The sequence below is a fragment of the Python bivittatus genome, unplaced genomic scaffold (assembly GCF_059951505.1).
Source record: "Python bivittatus isolate LINGU-HERP-01145 unplaced genomic scaffold, Pbiv_v1 ctg000480_np1212, whole genome shotgun sequence".
Lineage (NCBI taxonomy): Eukaryota > Metazoa > Chordata > Lepidosauria > Squamata > Pythonidae > Python > Python bivittatus.
Window position 1 is genome coordinate 102,884,396 of NW_028277075.1, and position 18,433 is coordinate 102,902,828.

General features: G+C 38.1%; 1 protein-coding gene across 7 annotated transcripts in view; it reads right to left on the minus strand.

Annotated features, from left to right (window-relative positions):
* Positions 1-18,433, minus strand: part of KCNH7 (potassium voltage-gated channel subfamily H member 7) — a 363,576-nt gene that overhangs the window by 97,774 nt on the left and 247,369 nt on the right. For all 7 annotated transcript variants that reach the window (XM_088146656.1, XM_088146655.1, XM_088146653.1 and 4 more), the window contains one exon: positions 16,789-17,003. In XM_088146656.1, the coding sequence (XP_088002782.1) occupies positions 16,789-17,003 (215 nt within the window). The remainder of the gene's footprint in view (positions 1-16,788; positions 17,004-18,433) is intronic.

An 18,433-nucleotide genomic window follows, 5' to 3' on the forward strand; every position in this document is an offset into this window, starting at 1 on the left:
TTGTCTTGCAATAACCTTCTGTTATGGGGAGGGAACCTGTGTTCCTCCAGATGTTCCTGTCATTGATTCTAAGGATTGGTCTAGACTGCTGCAAATAGAATCCAGCAACATCTCGAGAGCCACAGGATCTGGACTCTGGCTGGGTTGCACAATACACAATATGTAACATTCATGGTTACATTTGTACAACCTGCTAAGCTTGGTTAGGGTTAACCTTGACTTCGTTTCTGTAGCTCAGCAGGTTGTACAACCCTTTGTGATCACCCATGTGATCAATTTATGATTGTATTCAATGTATTGGGCAAACCCGTAAAGTGGGTTAATTCTGAAACCAGATAAAGCATATAGGATGAATGCAACCCATAACTGTTGGCTGACATTGTAACCAAGAATACAATATATGTACATAGCTGCAATTTCCTAGAAGCTTGATTCTAAACATTCCCTAAAGACAGAAAAAGTCAGAACTTAAACCTCACAATTCACCCCCCTCACTCCCATTCCCACTTTTCTCCTTTTATATTAGGGAAGGAAGGAAGAACCAAACACCACAACAGAAGGATTTCCCAAAGAAACAGGCAGTCTTTCTCTATCATGGTTTATTTTCATTTTTGAACCAGCATTGAGGCATCTCCTGAAAAATCAGTCAGTTGTCAGTGCTCTTTATCATATGACTTTTGTGCTACATGAGATTCATATCTGTTTTCCCCCATCATAGTCTTTTCCCTGCATGTTAGTAGATAATCAGAATGTCCCACTCATTGGTAAACTGTAAAGAAAAATCCCAGGTAATCTATGATCTCAGGATAAAAGATGACCTCTCAGTTCATAGCAGACTTCTTGAGAAGAAGCCTCCTCTATTTTTCACTGCCCTGATACAGTCAGTGTTAAATCTTAGCCTTTTCTCACATCTCAAATAGGGAGGTCTCCCGTCATCAACTCCCAGAGGACATAGACTGAATCCTGGACTATCTGCCAGCAAAACAAGTGCTTCATAATGGAGCTACAGAGAGGGTACATTCTATTCTGAATATTACAGTAAATGAAAAGTGAAATAAGTAGAAGTCAGCTCCTCTTTAACAATTCCCTCTTTCACAAGTTTTGGAGATAGGAGAATACTGAGAAGGCTTGACTCAAATAAAGTCTTAGAGAATCATCCACAAAAACTCTTGAGAACAAACCTTCCTTAACTTACTTCACACACTCTGAACACATTTAAGCACAGGAAAGGGATTTAGGGCAGTGCATAAGCAGTCAGGGATCTGAATAAATTGATTTTTTTTTTTTTTTTGGTTTTCTACAATCCCTATTTGTCCTAGATGTGCCTGCTATCTTGTTTTGGTTAAGATTGAAAAATCAAGATAAAGGCATAATTTTCTCTTTCTATATCTACTGGCTTTGGTAAGTAGTTGGATGGAGATATTTAAGCATCTGGGCCAGCACTGTTTATCTTGACTAGCACTTTTTCCTTCGGGGCCTTGGAATAATGGTTGCTTACATTGCTGGTAATGTGATCTTCCTTTTAACTAGAGATCTCAGGGATTGACCCAAAGATATTCTGCATGCAAATCAGAAGACATGGCACATAGGAGCAGAAGGCCGAAGACCACCTTTCTTATGGATTCAGATAGACAAGACAATAACACCATATACCATTTGCATATCCAGAAAATATGAAGAATATTGTACCCAGAGAGAAGCTGCAAAGCTCCTGAGAATAAAACATTAAATGTCTATTTAGTTTGGAAGTACAGGACCCAAAGTTGCTCATTATTTTGCTAGGAGAGACAGGACTTGAATAGTGTTGATCTAAGTGCCAATTCATTTTTTTCAATTTTTTAAAATTAAAGATTATATTATACAAACAAAACTGATACAACTACAGAAATAGATTTAAAAAACTAAAAATTAAAAAATGAAGAAAAAGAAAAAAAAGTGAAAGAAAAAGAAGCCTCCCTCTTCATCCCCAGCAAGTATAATCAACATTAACAACTTATCACTATCTCTTAAAATACAACCAAACACCTCTTCATTCCATACCTCATCCCATTCTCTATAAGCCCATCTCTAAAATCTCATCTCTCCATATTAATCAGCAAAAGTCCAGTAAGGGTTATCAGAAATAACAACATAATATTACAAACTTTATCTATTATACCCAATTTGAATCCTTCCTTTTATATTTATATCTCCATTTCTATTTAAACAGATCCCCCATATTTGCTCTCTTCAAATAGTCAAGATCCAGTCCCAGTCAAAAAACAATTAAACATTACCAGAAATAACGATCATCATCCAATCCCAGTCAGAAAAACCATTAAACATCACCAGAAATAGCAACCCCTTATTTTAACCTTGATCAAATAAACCAATTTTGTAATCTTTCTTCTTTCTCCCATTGATCTTTAGATTCCTCAAAGAAAGTTCTAATATCGACTTTCTCATACTTTCTTTGTCTCTTCTCTCAAAGTCCTTGTCATCTTTGTCAAGCCCCTTTTGTAATTTCAGTATGGCAACTCTAGCAAATCTCTTTTGTAAATCCAGTATGAGAAAATTATCCATATTGCTCTTCTGGTTTATTATTTGTATATCTTTTTAAATTTTTAAATCTTCATTCAGTTTCATTTGTAATTCTATTATTTCCATCTCTTTCTTGTAGGCTATAATTTTTAAATCCACCTGTAAGTCAATTTCAGTTTTATTCAGTGGGGCTTGTTCTTCTTCAATAACCCCTTCTGATTCCACTATATAGTTAAATAACTTGAAAACTTCCTTGACCCATTCGGTAAACATTTCTTTTAAGTTAGCCATCTGGTGCCCTCTAGTGTCCAACCTTCCAAGTCATCTTATCAATTTTGAAATATAAACAAAGGAATTTTCCCACGAGAAAGGATCCTTTCAATTAACTTCAAAGTGTTAAATCAAGTCCATCTGAGCCCTTAATCTGTTTAAAACTCTCTAAAGTCAACAGTAATCATCTGTAATCACCCTTTTGCTGTATATTAAAAAAAAATCTTACAAAACTTTAACTAGTAATTTTCTTTCTTAACAGTTTGAAGAACTCACCCAGCGAATACAATCGGACTTGCGGTTTGGAAGGTTTTCAATCTTCAACAAGCAGTTAAAAAAAAAAAAAAGTTTAAAAAGATGAGGTTTGGTCAAACCCTGAGTCCATAGAAGGCTACGTTAACAGCTCTGAGCTTGATGGAATTCTGTGACTCCCAGCTGCTTGCCAGAGACTGCAAAAAGATCAGTTTCTACTGTCTACTGACACACAAACAAAAAACAGCTATCCGGAGTGCACACAGGTAATCTCAAGATCTCTCCTTGCTCTGGAGAGAATTTTTGGCAGTCCAGATCCCGCATCTAGCTGCCTTTTGGCCGTAATGTCTCCCACTGTCTGTTCACCATTCCTCACTGGAAGCAACTGATCTAAGTGCCAATTCAGACATGAATGTCATTGCATTTGTGTATGCTGGTCCTCTCTACTGAATCCAAAGTGAGTGCGTGAATCTGAAATGAGGTAAATTAGGACCATGGCAGAAGGTAGGGGGTTAAGTTTTCAATGCTGCTGTGACCTCACTGAAATCAAGCTTCCTTGTATCTGCTTGTTATTTGGGGAAGAAAACTTATCTTGGCACCATGGGGGTTCTTATGACTGCAAAAAACAAGTCAGAGGGGCCCCAAATGCCATGGTCAAATAATTAATATATTTTTCTTCCAAGCTGTAACCCCATACTAGCTCAGTTTCCCATGTCTTTTCTTTGCTCTTTTCAAAATAATACCAAGACTAAATGCTAAACTAATTCATGGTATGAATATCATGTCTTTAATCCAAAAACAAAACAAAACAAAACACCTGGTTTTCTGCCTTGATGTGATAAATGTGTATAAATTAATGTGAGAGAAATCATTACCATTGCACAGAAAGATATGTGTGATGCTTCAAACCACATATTTAAGCCAGCATCCAGCAACCCTTTTACAAGCTAATAATGTTGTGCCTAATGGTACAGTTTTATAGAGGAGGATCTTCTTATGTGCAAATTGAAGTGTAAGCTTTTCTTCAGCAATTAGGTTTATAGTAATTACGCTGCCCTTTTCATTTATTGAAACAGAGAAGAACTGGTCAAGTCAAAGAAAGGCCGCAGGCAGAAATTTCCTCCCTTCTGTATGCACTGCAAAGGGAGAGAAAAGTTCTGCCTCCCCCCAAATCAGCTTCCACCCAAACCACTGCAATGAAACAGAACCTATATGAGTTCTGTGTCTAAGACCACAATGAAGAATGATGCTGATATGAAGAATTCCCCTATTTAACAGCTTTTCATAGATGATGAGGATTTTTTTTTCACTTGACCCAAACTTTTGAACCTTTTTAAAAGCTCTGATTACTGGACTTCCAGGGAAGCAATGGTGGACTGAAGATCCACTTCACTCCACTATTTGAGGACCCAATGACTGCAGCAGAACAAGGAGCCGGTGAACGGATTGGCACCTCAAAATTTCTCTCTGGATAAAGTGGAGGACCTGGGATCACCCATAAGTGTTCCACACAGATGCTCCCCACAAAGAGACTGTAAAACAGGAGTCTCTGGCAGGTTTTAGAGCTCTGGGAGTTGAGGGAAAGTCAGATTTGCCCAAGCTGCGGTTTGGAGCCTTTAAATGGACACTGGGTTCACCCATTTCCTTTCTTAATCACTTCTGGAAATGGCTTATTCACTACTTTCTGGATATTACGAAGCTTTAGAATGACAAGTTTCATCACACTGGGTGAATCTAGCGAAACAAGTTTCATGTAAGTTTACCAACTTAAAAAAAATGTTATATTCTGAAAAGGGTGATTAGAACACTGATTTTGAAAAGTTTTAAATGGACTAAGGGGCCAGATGGATTGGAAATAAGTTTCTGAAACTAATTGTAAGAATCCTTCCTGTGGGTTGTTTAAAATCCTATTAAAATATATTAAAAATATATGAAGATTTTGAATCTAAGCGTAAGAAATGTTCCCATGGGAAAGTGTTATGGATTAGAGAAAAAACATGATAATAGGAGATTTTGAAGGTTGGACAATAGAGGCAATCAGAAAGAGCTCAAGATTATAATTAAAGGAGAAGAGACCAACTAATATAGAATGGAGAAAAGTATTTTAACTTTGGAAGAATCTGAGGATATTTGGCAACAATGCACTTAGAATTTTTTCTTAAGACTGTCTGCTACCATAAAAAGGGTTTAAAAGAGGAGATAGAAGAGGATACAACTGAGAGCCAGGCTGTTTTGGATATGGATTTAAAAATGACAAGATGCAAGAATGATATGGAAAAAGATGTTATACAGGATTTACAAATGAAATTGGTTGATGTCATAATAACTACAAGGGACACACAAATAATAAATCAGAAGAGTGACTTGGACAACTTTCTTATCTTGGACTTACAAAAGAGATGCATTATACTGACTAAGGAGTTCCTGAGAAAAGACAAAAAGAAAATGAAAAGAAACCAGCTTTTAGGACACTATTTAAAGGGAATAAACATCAAGATCTTTAGAAGCAAAAAGAAGGGATATAAAGTTGGCTTATTTGATCAAGGTTAAAAAATATATATGATGTTCTTTCTAGTAGCCTTTAATGGGCTTTTCTCAACCAGGACTGAATAGCAAGGCTTTAAAGATTGGTTTATAGATAAGATATGGGAAGAAGAGGGGTTTTTTTTTTTTGTATTTTCAGAGCAAGTGATAAGCTATGGTGTTAAAAGGAAAGGATTACAAAGTTAGCTTATTTGATTAAGATTAAAATACAGATGTTATTTTCTGGTATGTGTTAGACTTGAGAAGGAGAATCTGAGAGGAGGCAAAGAGAAAATAAGAAATTAATTTGTGGTACACTATTTGAAGGGATTAAGATTTTTAATTTGTTGCTGTTTCTGGTAGCTCTTAATGGATTTTTCTTGACTAAGTTCGAATGATGAGGCTTTAAAGATTTGTTTATAAATAAGCAATAAGATATGGGAAGATTTTTGTTGTTGTATTTTTAGAGAAATGATAAGTTACTGTGTTAAAAGTAAAAAAAAGGAATATGAAACTGATTTGATTAAGATTAAAATATATAAGTTGTTATTTCTGGTATCTCTTAAAGGACTTGATGAGGCTTTATAATTTGTTTATAGATAAGAACTGAGATATGGGAAGCAGAGATCTTTGGTTGAAATGTTAGAAAGGTGATAAGTTACTGAAATTGTTTGTACTTGTCTTGATGAAGGGGGAGTCATTTATATATCTTTTTTCTTTTTTCTTATATATTATCTTTCTTTCCCCCTTCTTTTTTCTCTGCACTTTTTTTTTACTTTTAATATTTTTCTTAGTTTGTATTAGTTTTTATTTTTGTACTTTTAAACTTTAATAAAATTATTATAAAAAAATAAAGCACTGATTACTCTCTTCTGGTTCTGAGTAATTCTGGCTGGGCTTGAGGAACCATGAAATGTTTCAAAGTACCATTAAGATACTTTCCTTTTTAATTCTGATCAGTAACAATAAGCTAAACTTTCCTTCAGTATAGAGGAAGGAGGATACATTGATTAATTTTCACATCTTAGTTCTTAGCAAGCATACCCAACCACAGGGTAGGAACTTCCTCCTGCCTACATTGCATCCCTACATATGAACAAGAGTTTCTTTAGTAGTAGCTTCTTTGGTCAATCTACTCAAAAGGGATTTGGCAATTAATTTCTTTATTTGGAGGACTAAGGATTCCCAAAACCAGAATTGTATCATAGTTGGACTCTCTGATTTGGACTAACCTCATAAATCCAACCTGGTCAGAACTTAGTGACCTGGGGCCATCACAAACCTCTGTTGTTCTTTTCCTTGAGCTTCTCAGGAGAAAAGTGGCCAGGGGACCTGTCAGGACAGAATGCAAAATGTAATTTCCAGGAAGGCTTTTGTCTCAAAGAGAACCTGTGGTTCCAGGGAGAAATCCTTCTTTTCTGTAAGCCAAAAGAGACCTCTGCTCATCCAGCTGCCATGTACTTCAATAGATACAGTAATGCATTCCTGCCTAATCACAATAGGATAGTGAAAGCCCACAAAACAGGGCCTTCTGGATAAACTGTAGGAAAGCCTCCCAAGGACTTAGAGCAGGCATGTTTAAAATCCTAAAGATTCAGGGATTTGGTCAAGGAGGGATATGAAAATGTTTTAGCTACATGCTGCCTTGGTTATCTAGTTTTAAATTTGGAAGTTGAGATTAATCAATCAAGTTAATCCCTGCGGTCTAACTTGATCACTACAAGGACTGACAGGTCTAAAGGAGAAGGTAAACGTTCTCTTTACTTGGGGGATGATTTATGTCTACAACCTGTTTGATCCCAATCCCCTCCTTAAATGAGAAAGAGGGTATTTCTTTTGTTAGTCATTCAGTATGAATAGGTGGAGCAAGGACAGGGCTCTTTTTGGAGAGTGAGAGAGGTTTTAAAATATTTTTTACCACTATGGAAAATTGGATGGTATGCTAATCTCCTTTTAGGATGTCATCTTGAGTTCAAATCTCACTTTGCAGCAGTTATGGTAACAGTACAATAATCCAAATTCCTTAATTTTAATACCTTGAAAATTAGTCACTGAGCCACTTCATATTTTAATCTATTAATATTTACATCTATCCATATTTATATGAATTAGTACATGCATGCACACCTGCTGTGTCTCTGTTTTCCTTCTTTAAGATAACTTTCTTTTATCTGCAGTTTGTCTCGTTGCTTGAACCTGCCCAAGGTCTGACCATTGTGCAATAATTGTGTGATAAAAGAGTTAATATGGAAGAGAAATTGCTGCAGATTTACTTTGCTGCATGAAGCAGCAAAAACCTATCTCTGGAGACCTTTCAGCAGCAATGGTCTGAGATCAGTTTGAAAGTGCAAAGGTGCTTCTTGTCTCTGACACTATACCACAACCACCATGTAACAAGAAAAATACAGCTGCATTGAGTTTCACAGTGCACGTTTCAATAGGGCACTGCTCCCCTTGAAATTTGCAGTAGCTCCCATATTCATTAAAGAGGCATGTCACCAAGAAATTCATGTAAGGATAATATGAGAAAATGAATTTCACAGAGCATCTGTATATCATACTGCTACTTTTGTATGCTTTGTAAAGTGCCATGCACACTGATAATGCTCTTTCTCTCTCTGTTTGCATATGTGTATAATGGCCTCAGATGTTTATGTTTAGGGAATGATAAATAAGAAATTGTAATATGAAGGAAATACAGGTAGTCCTTGAGTTATGACCATTTATTCAACAACCGTTCAAAGTTATGAGAGTACTGAAAAAATGGACTTATGACTGGTCCCTGAAGTTATGGCTGTTGCAGTGCCCTGCAATTACAAGTCATGTGATTGCGATCTGGGCACTTGGCAACCCATTCGCACTTACGACCGGTTGCCAAGCACTCTGCGATCACATGATTGCCATTTGCAATCTTCCCTGCTGGCTTCCCACAAGCAAAGTCAACAGGGAAGCCAGCAGGAGAGGTCGCAAGTCACTCAGGTAAGTCTCCCCCACCCACCCAGGCCTTTCTTCACTTGCTTGCATGTACCACACCCTCCTTCCACCCTTTGCTCACTCACATGCACCAGTGCTTTTTTTCCCCCTTTGCTGGCTTGCATGCACCGCATCCCCTCCATGCTGCGCTGCACCTCTGGGGCTTTGCAGGAGGAAGGCTTTGCAGGAGGAAGGAGAAAGCCTCACGAACTGCCAGCAGCTTCCAACATGAGCTGCAGAGTGCACACCAGAAATGCCTCTGGAGAATCCTTCAGCACCCGGAAGCACCCCTCAAGAGTCCTTGAGCAAGCAAAGGAGGGTACAGTATGTGTGTGCAAGCAATCAAAGGGGGAAAGAGGGCACTGGTGCATCTCGCTTTATGATCACATTGCTTAGTGATGAAAATTCCAGTCCCAATTGTGGTCTTAAGTTGAGGACTATCAGTACAGAAAATTAGCTTTCTTCTCATTAAAAAATGGTGAACTTGTAAAAGTCATCTCTGCACTCTTCAGGAGTTTATTAAACCATAAAGAGAACAGAAACACAAACTAATATTAACATTTATTGGAAGCATTCTGTGGAGACTTCTTGACCCCTTGGCAAATACTTCAAATTTAATTTTGATTGCAGAGAACTGCAGAGTTCCTGGCAGGTCAAACTACAGATTCTACTAGGAACTCTTATGTAAATGTGTATACATGTATAAAAGATGTGCCTATTAATGTTAAAAATATGTAATTTCTATTTTTTACATTTCTCCCTAATATAGAATCACTAATAAATATGAATGGCATCTCTTGGCATTAAATTATCTCACCAGATAATTTAGAAAGCAGAATGGAGCTAGACTTATGCTATTGTAAGTTATTCAAGGATTTGAAAATACTAAAATAATTTCCTTGTTCAACACAGCTTAACATGTTGACTCAGATCTATAAAAACATAGCTATCAGATAAAGTACAATTATACTCATATACACACATATACACAAATAGAAACACTAGCTATTCTTTAGGTAGGAAAAAAAAGTCTGTATCTCTCCTTTTTCTCACTTTCTGACAGATTGAACCACATATTTCTTGAAACAGAAGAGAAGGTTAACAATAATATAATAATGCTACATAAAGTGACTTGAGAAATTCGGTTAATGGAGTAGTAATACTTGTGCATATTTGCAATCAGCTCCTCTTGTTCAGAATTAAACTCTTGTAAACCAGAGGTCACGAGTTCATATCTCGGTGGGGTCTCCATAAATGAAAAAATAATAGAATAAAAAAGGAGAGAAAAGAATCAGACTCTTAAGCAAGCTCACTAGCTAGCTTCTAAACATAACAGCAACGAGACAATTACCATAGTACAGAAACCTTCGAGCTGCAAGGTGCCCTCACCCCTTTTTTGTATGCCCCCTGAAACAGGCTGTTGAAAAATTAAAGCACCTTTGAAGGTCTCCTTCAATTGAAGCTGCAACAGAGTCCCTTTGAAGATCTGCCAAGCCCTAATACTCATACATTGCCAAAAACAAGAACAAGAACAAAAACTGAACTGTAGTAATGGAAAAGAGAGCTGCACAATCAGAAATTATTAGTATAATTTTAATAGAAATGCAATCCATTATATCACAGAAGACAGAAAAAAAAACTTCAAAGACTAGCATATAATACAATCAAGCAAATATAAATAAAATATGACTAAAATCTATAAAACTCACCCAAATGACTAAGCCTATAGCTCCATAAAAAGCCATTAACCTATAAAAATGAACAGAACCTAAGATTTAAAGTATGAGAAGAAAGACTGGCCAGGTGTGCTGAGAGTCTGCTCTGTTTGCTGCCCAGATGTCCACAGCTGATGAACAACTTCAAGGCTGCTCTTCCCCCTGCTTAAACTTGTTGTTAAAATGGACTTGAATTGGTCAAAAGAATCATTAAACCAAGGAACATTCTCCTCTGACAGCCTTTTGAATAGGATTGGCTTCTGTAGGGTATGATCTAAGACTACGCTATGATCCATAAAAGAGATATTCTTCTGTGATTCATGCTTGTTTATTTAAATTTTCGTAGCCATTTGTTCAACACATAAGTATCTCACTTTTCAGATACTGGTACTGACAAAATGATTTAGAAGCAATAAAAGGCTTGGGGCTTTTTGAAAAATCTTAAAAAAAACATACTGAGCACAGACATGTGGCCAATAGGAAGAGTTTAGAGATGTTATTCATCAATGGGCAAACCCAGAGATGAACAATTCAGAGTGAAAGTACCACAGTGTATCTCTAAATTTCAATTTTGCAGTGGACATGTATTTACTTGGTTGTCTGAAGGATACTGCGGTAATAAACAGAAGCTTGGAGGATGAGGAAGAAGAGATACAGAACAAGCATCTATGGGAGACAGTGGGCCTACCTTTGAGATGGCATCTGAGACAGAACAGAGGAGCATATGGGGAGCATGGAATCAACCAACCCCTTGCCCCAAAAGAACATCTCCAGCCATGAACACCTGCAGAAACAAGTTCAGAGCAGTACTCTGAAGAATGAAGGCACCATATTGTGCTAAGTGGCAAAGGAATTAGAGATTGTGGAAGGAGAGAAATCAATTTACTTGACTGACCAACTTTACACAACTGGGGAATAATTATGACCATGTGAGCTGGGTGGAAATCAAGATATATAAGTATGATAAGATTTTCCGGATAGGGTACTGGAATCAGTGTTCAAGTTACTAGCCTGAACCTCATGTCCTACTTTCACTTCCCTCAATCAGCCTGATCCTTTGATCGTGATGTGTGTATACCTCTTGTCTCCGCCTGTGTGAACTGGTTTTATGACTTCAGATGAATCTGACTTCATCCCTTGTACACTCCTTTTGTTAGACAGATACATATGGTTGGAGCTTGGACTGATGACTTCCACAAATGGAGCTTACCCTGAGATTGGATCATTATGTTTCCTCCTTCATTTCTTCACTTCCTTTCCCTCACTAAACTGTGAGAATGGAAGTGTTGACCCAAGAAAACCCAGCTCTGCATGGCCAGTTGGTCACATTTGCAACAACAGTTACAGTCTACAAATTTAGTCCAGCACTGGGGAAGCAGCCAAACCCTACTTTTCCACCTCCTCACCATAACTGTGTTGTAAGTCTGCCTGAGAAATTCAATGGACATCCAGCACTACTCTCCTGTTTCCTGATCCAGTGCATTTTGTATATGCAGCCCCAGGTGGAGTTTTTCCTGATGAATATACCCAGGTGAGATTCTTTATTAGTTTGCTTACTAGAACATCTGAACAGTGGGCCATGTCTCTCTTCTGGAGCATTCCTTTTCTGGAGAACTATGTGGGGTTTGTGGCAAAAGTCAGAGTGCGATATGAAGACTCTCTGAAGGAAGAGTTTACTACCTGGAAGATCTAGTGCCTCTGCCAAAACCCAGGACAGTAGTGGGGTCTTGTGTCTACTGATTCCAAAGGAGTGAGGAGTGGGGTTTAGCTCTGATAATTCTTAACTACAAAAAAGGCAACTGGGATTTGCCTGCTAATTATCAGCCCATTAGCTTCCTTTCCATAATAAGCAAATTATATGCTAGTCATCTATATAATAAATTCTTAGACTGGATTGAATTAGGAAACATTCTGGCTTCAGACCAAGCAGGCTTCAGACCTGGACAATTTATTTTAGACCATACTTTTGTTCTGCAGTAAAGTATGTAAAAAAAAAAAAAAAAAAACCTTTTAGGCCAGGATCTTTGCTATACGTAAATGTTATTGGTTTCAGATTTGCTTCTGACCTTATTTCTAGAAATGAATTACGATGTAAACCTAAGAATTCTACCAAAGATGGGTGCCTACTCTTGCTTACATATAAACTCTAGGAGAAGTCTAGTTTAAAGATTAGGTGTAGTATGCAGAGCCATTACACCAAGGAAATTCCTATTGATAGAGAAGTAAGGCAGGGATGCATTGGTGCCATTACTGTTTAATTTGCATATCAATTTGCTACTGCCCAAGATGAATGATTGAACTCATCATCCTCTGAAATTGAACAATAGACACATTCCCATTCTTCTGTTTGCAGATGATGCTGTCTCAGACAACAAGTGATCCTTTGTGCCTTAGCCACATATTTGCTCAAAACTAACTATACAAAAACAAAAGTCCTAGTTTTTGCTATGCACCCTAACATTCATGCTTCGTGACTGAATGGGCACCTGACTAAACAAGTTAAAATGTTCAAGTGTTTAGGGATAGTGTTTCATGCCACCAGTAAACATAAGGCACATCAAGTGAATGTTGTTCACAGGCACAAAAATCAGTAACAGCCCTATAAACTTTATATTATTCTAGAGGTGCATTATTCATACCTGCTGCACTAAAAGTATATTTAGCTAGAGTCTGGACCCAAATCGTGTTTGGAGCTCAACTGGGAAGGTATAACTCCTTCATCCCTCTGGAGAAGGTAAAATACAAATTCTTAAGGAACATATGTCAAGTTCCATAATATGCTCCTAACATAATTTTGTGCCATGCAATCTTGCCATGACCAAAACCTAGACTCATATTTGGACTTACTTCCTCTGATAATGACTAAAGCTTTTTTCCTCCATGGGCTTGCCCTTCTCTGTTTCCAACTGATGTGTTTGTTTCATCCTAAAATAGGACACTGCATGAGAAACTGAAACATTAGTTTCTCACCTGATGCAGTTCTGATGATGGGATATGACTGTGCAGCTAAAGCCCTTAAACAGAGTGTCACAGATTTGAAAAGCCAAATTAGATCTGGCTGGCCCTCCTTAAGATGTGTTCCTGGTTAGTCACTCCTCTTCTTTCAAATTAACATGATGTTTAAGCCAAATAAAATGTATATGTATATGTATATATACACGTATATGTATATAATGCTTGATCCACATCAAATTTATAATTATTTATTTGCTTTCTCAGAATTTGTTCTCTTTCTTCTTTCTTGGATTGAATGACCCTAACAAAGTTTATTGAATGAGCAGCAGTTAACACCAATACTTCCACGTCCTTGCTTGGGTTTTAAATTAGAACAAGCTCATACTGATGGAACACTACCAGCAGGAACTAGAGGACAAGATGCTGGATGAATTGTGCTCTCTGTACTTTTCAGGAACTGATTCAACTTTGGCTTTAGATCAAGCCCCGCTTAAAAGTTTGGTGCCCATAGGGGCAGTGCAAATCCCCACAAAGGTCCTTCCCTTTGGGAAAGGGTAGAGCACTGATATCCATATTTGCAGTGTCAAAGGCTCTCCTAAGGAACCCATGCAATTAAATTATTTAATTTATTTATTTAAGCAATTTATATGGCCGCCCAATTCACTCACAGTGACTCCAGACAGCTTACAGGAATAAAAACCCCAAATACAAAATCCACTCCACCCCCCACCCCACTGGTGACAACAGTACACTTACACTAGCCATTTGATGGGCCCCGGGTCGACCTGGGATTCCCAGGCCCACTGGCAAAACCATGACTTCAGGGCCTTGAGGAAAAGCATCAAGGTGGGGGCCAATCTTATCTCTGCAGGGATGATGTTCCACAGGGAGGGAGCCACCACAGAGAAGGTCCTTCTTCTTGGTCCCACTAGATGGACCTCCTTAATAGGGTAGACCCATAACATACCCTGCCTCCCCGATCTGGTGGGTTGGGCAGATGAAACTGGGAAAGGTGGTCCTTCAAATAACCTGGCCCCAAGCCATGTATAAGTTGTGCTAGAAGATGCTTACCTGTGGGACAAAAATCACTGTGCTGCTGGATGGGGGCTGTGTTTGTATTGCAGAGCCTCTAGACATTTTGCTTTTCCTTGCCCAGAAATGGAACAACCACATCCCCAGTTGGGAAATAGAATCCCTGAGGCTCTGTAGGTGTGGTATATGTAAGGAATAAGCAACCACACATTCCCTTTCTATGCTTGTCCCATGTTCTCTCTGCCTGCTCTGCTATGATGAGCATTCTCCAATTCCCATTAAGTAATCCCCATGACTTTGCATAGTTATGAATGCGGGGTTGTCAAAGCTCATCAAGGTCAAGTGAAGACAGTGACCAACCCAGTGTCTCTCAACCTTGGCAACTTTAAGATGTCTGGAACAACTCCCAGAATTCCCCAGGATTCTGAGGAATTCTGGGAGTTGAAGTTGACACATCTTAAAGTTGGATATCAAAAGGAGCAAATAGACTTACAAAATCAGATTGCTCCAATCCAGTAATCCATTGTCTATTTCAGTTGCAAAACATAAACCCCACTACGTTATGGTCGGAAGGGAAAATAACTCTCCTTTTGAAGATACTAAAGTCATGGCTGCAACCTAATGGTGGCCTTGACAGCATGAACAGCCTCATCCTACAAAGAAATGCTGATGCTGCCACAGGTGGCAGTAAACTACTTTGGAAAATGAAAAATAATAGCAAATTCTGGTGCCTCCCAGGATGGAAAGCCCCATTACAGAAATCAATCAACTCATAGCCAAGAATCAGAAGTCTTCATAGGTCAAAACAACCCTGTGAGTTAAATAGCATGACTTTAGTTATGTCTTTAGAGAACAGGATAATGATCAAGTTGCCAACCCTATGACTATGTGAGCCTAATTTGTAGCCTGGCAATACCTGCAGGGAGATTGTATTTCCTATCAGAGCCTGAGTTAATATCTGGATGAGAATTTGAAAAGAGGCTTTATTTGACACTCTAGTGGTTGCACTAGTTATGTTTTTTTTAAGAAAAAGTCTGAAGAACAGCAAGTCTGTAACTGTTATAGAGCCTTCAACTAGATCACAATTTGAAACTGGTACCCATTGCCACTAATCTCAAATCTCATGGACTGTCTATGTAATGCCAAGATGTTCACCAAATTGAATTTATGAGGAGCTTGTATGCTTCAACACAGGAGATGTATGGAAGACCTGCTATGATGAATTTTGAATATACAGTCTTGCCCTCCCTATTATGCAGCTCTCCTGCACTTCTCCAATTTTGGCACACAAAATGGAGAGATTGCTAGAAACAGTATTCAACTCACCCACAATGAGCTTCACATCTTGCTCTCACCTGCCTCAAACAACTTGACCTTCATATTGTGATGTTAATATGCCTCTTACTTTGACCTTGTGGTCCCTATAGGTGTGAACTAGTTGAACTTGGAAGAGAATTGGCATCATCCCCTGCACACTCTCTTATTGGACAGATACTTGTGACTGGAACCTGTACCATCAACTCCTGCAAACAATAATTGTCCTAAGACAACTATTCCTTCTTTCCTTTCATCTGGAGGCCATCAGATTGGGAGAGGCTTTTCTAAAGGCTATTAGATTAAATGCCACATAATTCAAACAATTGCAGATTTAACCAAAGTGAACTAAACCTGGTCCCTGAACCATTGTTTTGCAGTTTTCCCACTATACCAGGATAAAAAAAAAAGACTTTTGATTTGAAAAGTTCCCATGTTAGGACAACACAAGAAGATACCCAAGGGATGTTTATGTTATCAAATGGGCTTCTGAAGACCATCATCTATTTGTATATAAAATTACAGTATTTGGATCACGAACACTCTACCTGTTTGCTAGGCAATACTTCTCTGTCCTGCTGATTGAGAACTAACTTGGCTGCAGCTAATGAATTTAGCTACTGTTGACCTAAAATATATATTTCTTCCTAGCGTTTTTCCCCGCAGATGCAGGTTCCGCTTTTTTTTTTTCCAGATCAACCGAATGTTATCCATTGGTTGTGACAGGAATTGACTGACCAGCTTGTCGCCCGACCCTGATGTTGTGGGCTGAGAGAGAATGATTGGCCCAAAGTCACCCATTGATTGGCCCAAAGTTCATGCCTAAGGCAGGATTAACCTGGAGCCTTAACCACTAGACCAAATTGACTCTATCAATATTTCATATATGCCTGATAAAAATTGCAAAAGACAAAAGATAAAAATTATTCATTTATGAGACATGAGGTCAGATCTTGATATCCTTTGCTGTTTACTGTTGATTGATAAAAATTTAGTTTCTCAAAAATATTCAGAGATGTCTTGATAGTGTCTGAATTCTGTGACATTTCATAGCAATCAAAGATTGAGATTTACAGTGTAATCTTTCCTTTCTGAATGATACTTTTAGAAATATAGTATAATATATAACATACCTGAGGATACATGCAATATAGTACAAATTAATGCTACTATTTAAAGTAATTATATTTACATGCTAAAGAGACAAAATTACATATTATTAAAAATCTCCCACCTGTGTAACCTTCTCAGTGACGTTGTGTGTTCTATCTTTCACTTTGGGTGCAATAATTGTTTTCTCTGATGATGGAGGTGATGATGTTTTTTTTTCATTTTTGACATCAGAAAAGTTCAGAGTGAGCTGGGGAATCTTATTGATGGTGCTGTATTTGTTGAGGTTTGAATCAGATGTAGATCCTAATAGACTTGACTTGATATGGTTAAAAGGACCTACAAGAAAAAAAAAGAAGAGATCCATCTTGACCCACTTTCTAGGTACTTAAAAAAGTCGATACCTTTACTGTCTTTTTTGTTTTTCAACCAAATTTGTTAACTTTCTAGTTTAGAATCTGCCAACACTTAAATTGCGGAAGAAGAGCAGAATATAATGCTAGAAAGCAACAAATAAGTCACTATAGGGGAGTCCACTGCACATACACTCTTGAATCAGGACTTCTCATCCTTTCTACTACCTTAAATGCTTCAGTATTCATCAAATCCTTGTAGGGTCCTTAAATTAGAGAAAAATTTGAAGGTAGAAAAGTTATAGAGAAAGCAGGAATCTATTTCTTCAATGTTTTTAACTTTCCAAAACAGATTTCTGGGATACCTGAGTGAACACAAGTGGAAGCAGAAATCCATTGGTGGAGTAATATCTTGGATTTCATCCAGATAAACTTTGCTCTGAAAGAGTTTAACTGTTTCAGGCTAGATTGAGAACTATGGCCTTCTGAAGTCTGGAACACATGAACGTTTTAAATTATGAGTTTAGAAGAAATCTATGTGCAGGTAGACCACTCTCATGGGGTGTGACTGCTGGTTATTATGGCTATATGGGAACTCCAGATTCAAAGGCAGTATACTCGTAAATACCATATGCTGGGAGAGCAACAAGAAAAAAACATTCCGGTCTCGGATTTTTTAAGACCCTTGGATTACCTCTGTGGACAACAGGATGTTGGATGACATGGATGTTTCATGTAGTCCAGTAAGGGTCCCCATTATTGCATGACTAATGATATCCAGGTTAAACTGTTCTATGCTCCCATTTAATGTTAAAAAGTTAAAAAGATTAATGTACAGTACAATTTGTTAAGTACTAACCAGATCTTGTCATGATAACAATGGAACCAGACCTCCATTGCCATATAGGTAAAATGTACAGCACCTGTTACAACTAATGTGATAGGCTGGATAGAATACTGGACTTGGACCATGAAAATCTAGAACAGGGCTGAGCAACTCCTGGCCTGTATGCAGCCTCCCAACACCAAATTTGCAGCCTGTAGATTACCCAGGGTGGGCAGTATTTTGCATTTTGGGGTTGGGAAAGCAAATGAAATGAATACCTTACGAGATTTGCAGTTTTGAGGCTCCATTATATTCTACAGCCCCCAACACCCCCCAAATAGCTCGTTGCTCCCATTTATGGTGTGTATGTGTGTGCTGAAGGGGCAAATTAGGTGTTATTTAATTACCTCTCCCAACCCACTAAAAAGGATCCAAAAATTTCAGGCCCACCTGCTCTGATGTCACATCGCCAGCATTGTCTTCTGGTGCCCTCAGGCAGGCAGAAAGGCTGGCCTAAGACTGAAAAAGGATGCTGAGAATGACCTTGAGCATATTACCTTCTGCCAGCTTCTCCCAGCCTCCGAGAGTTG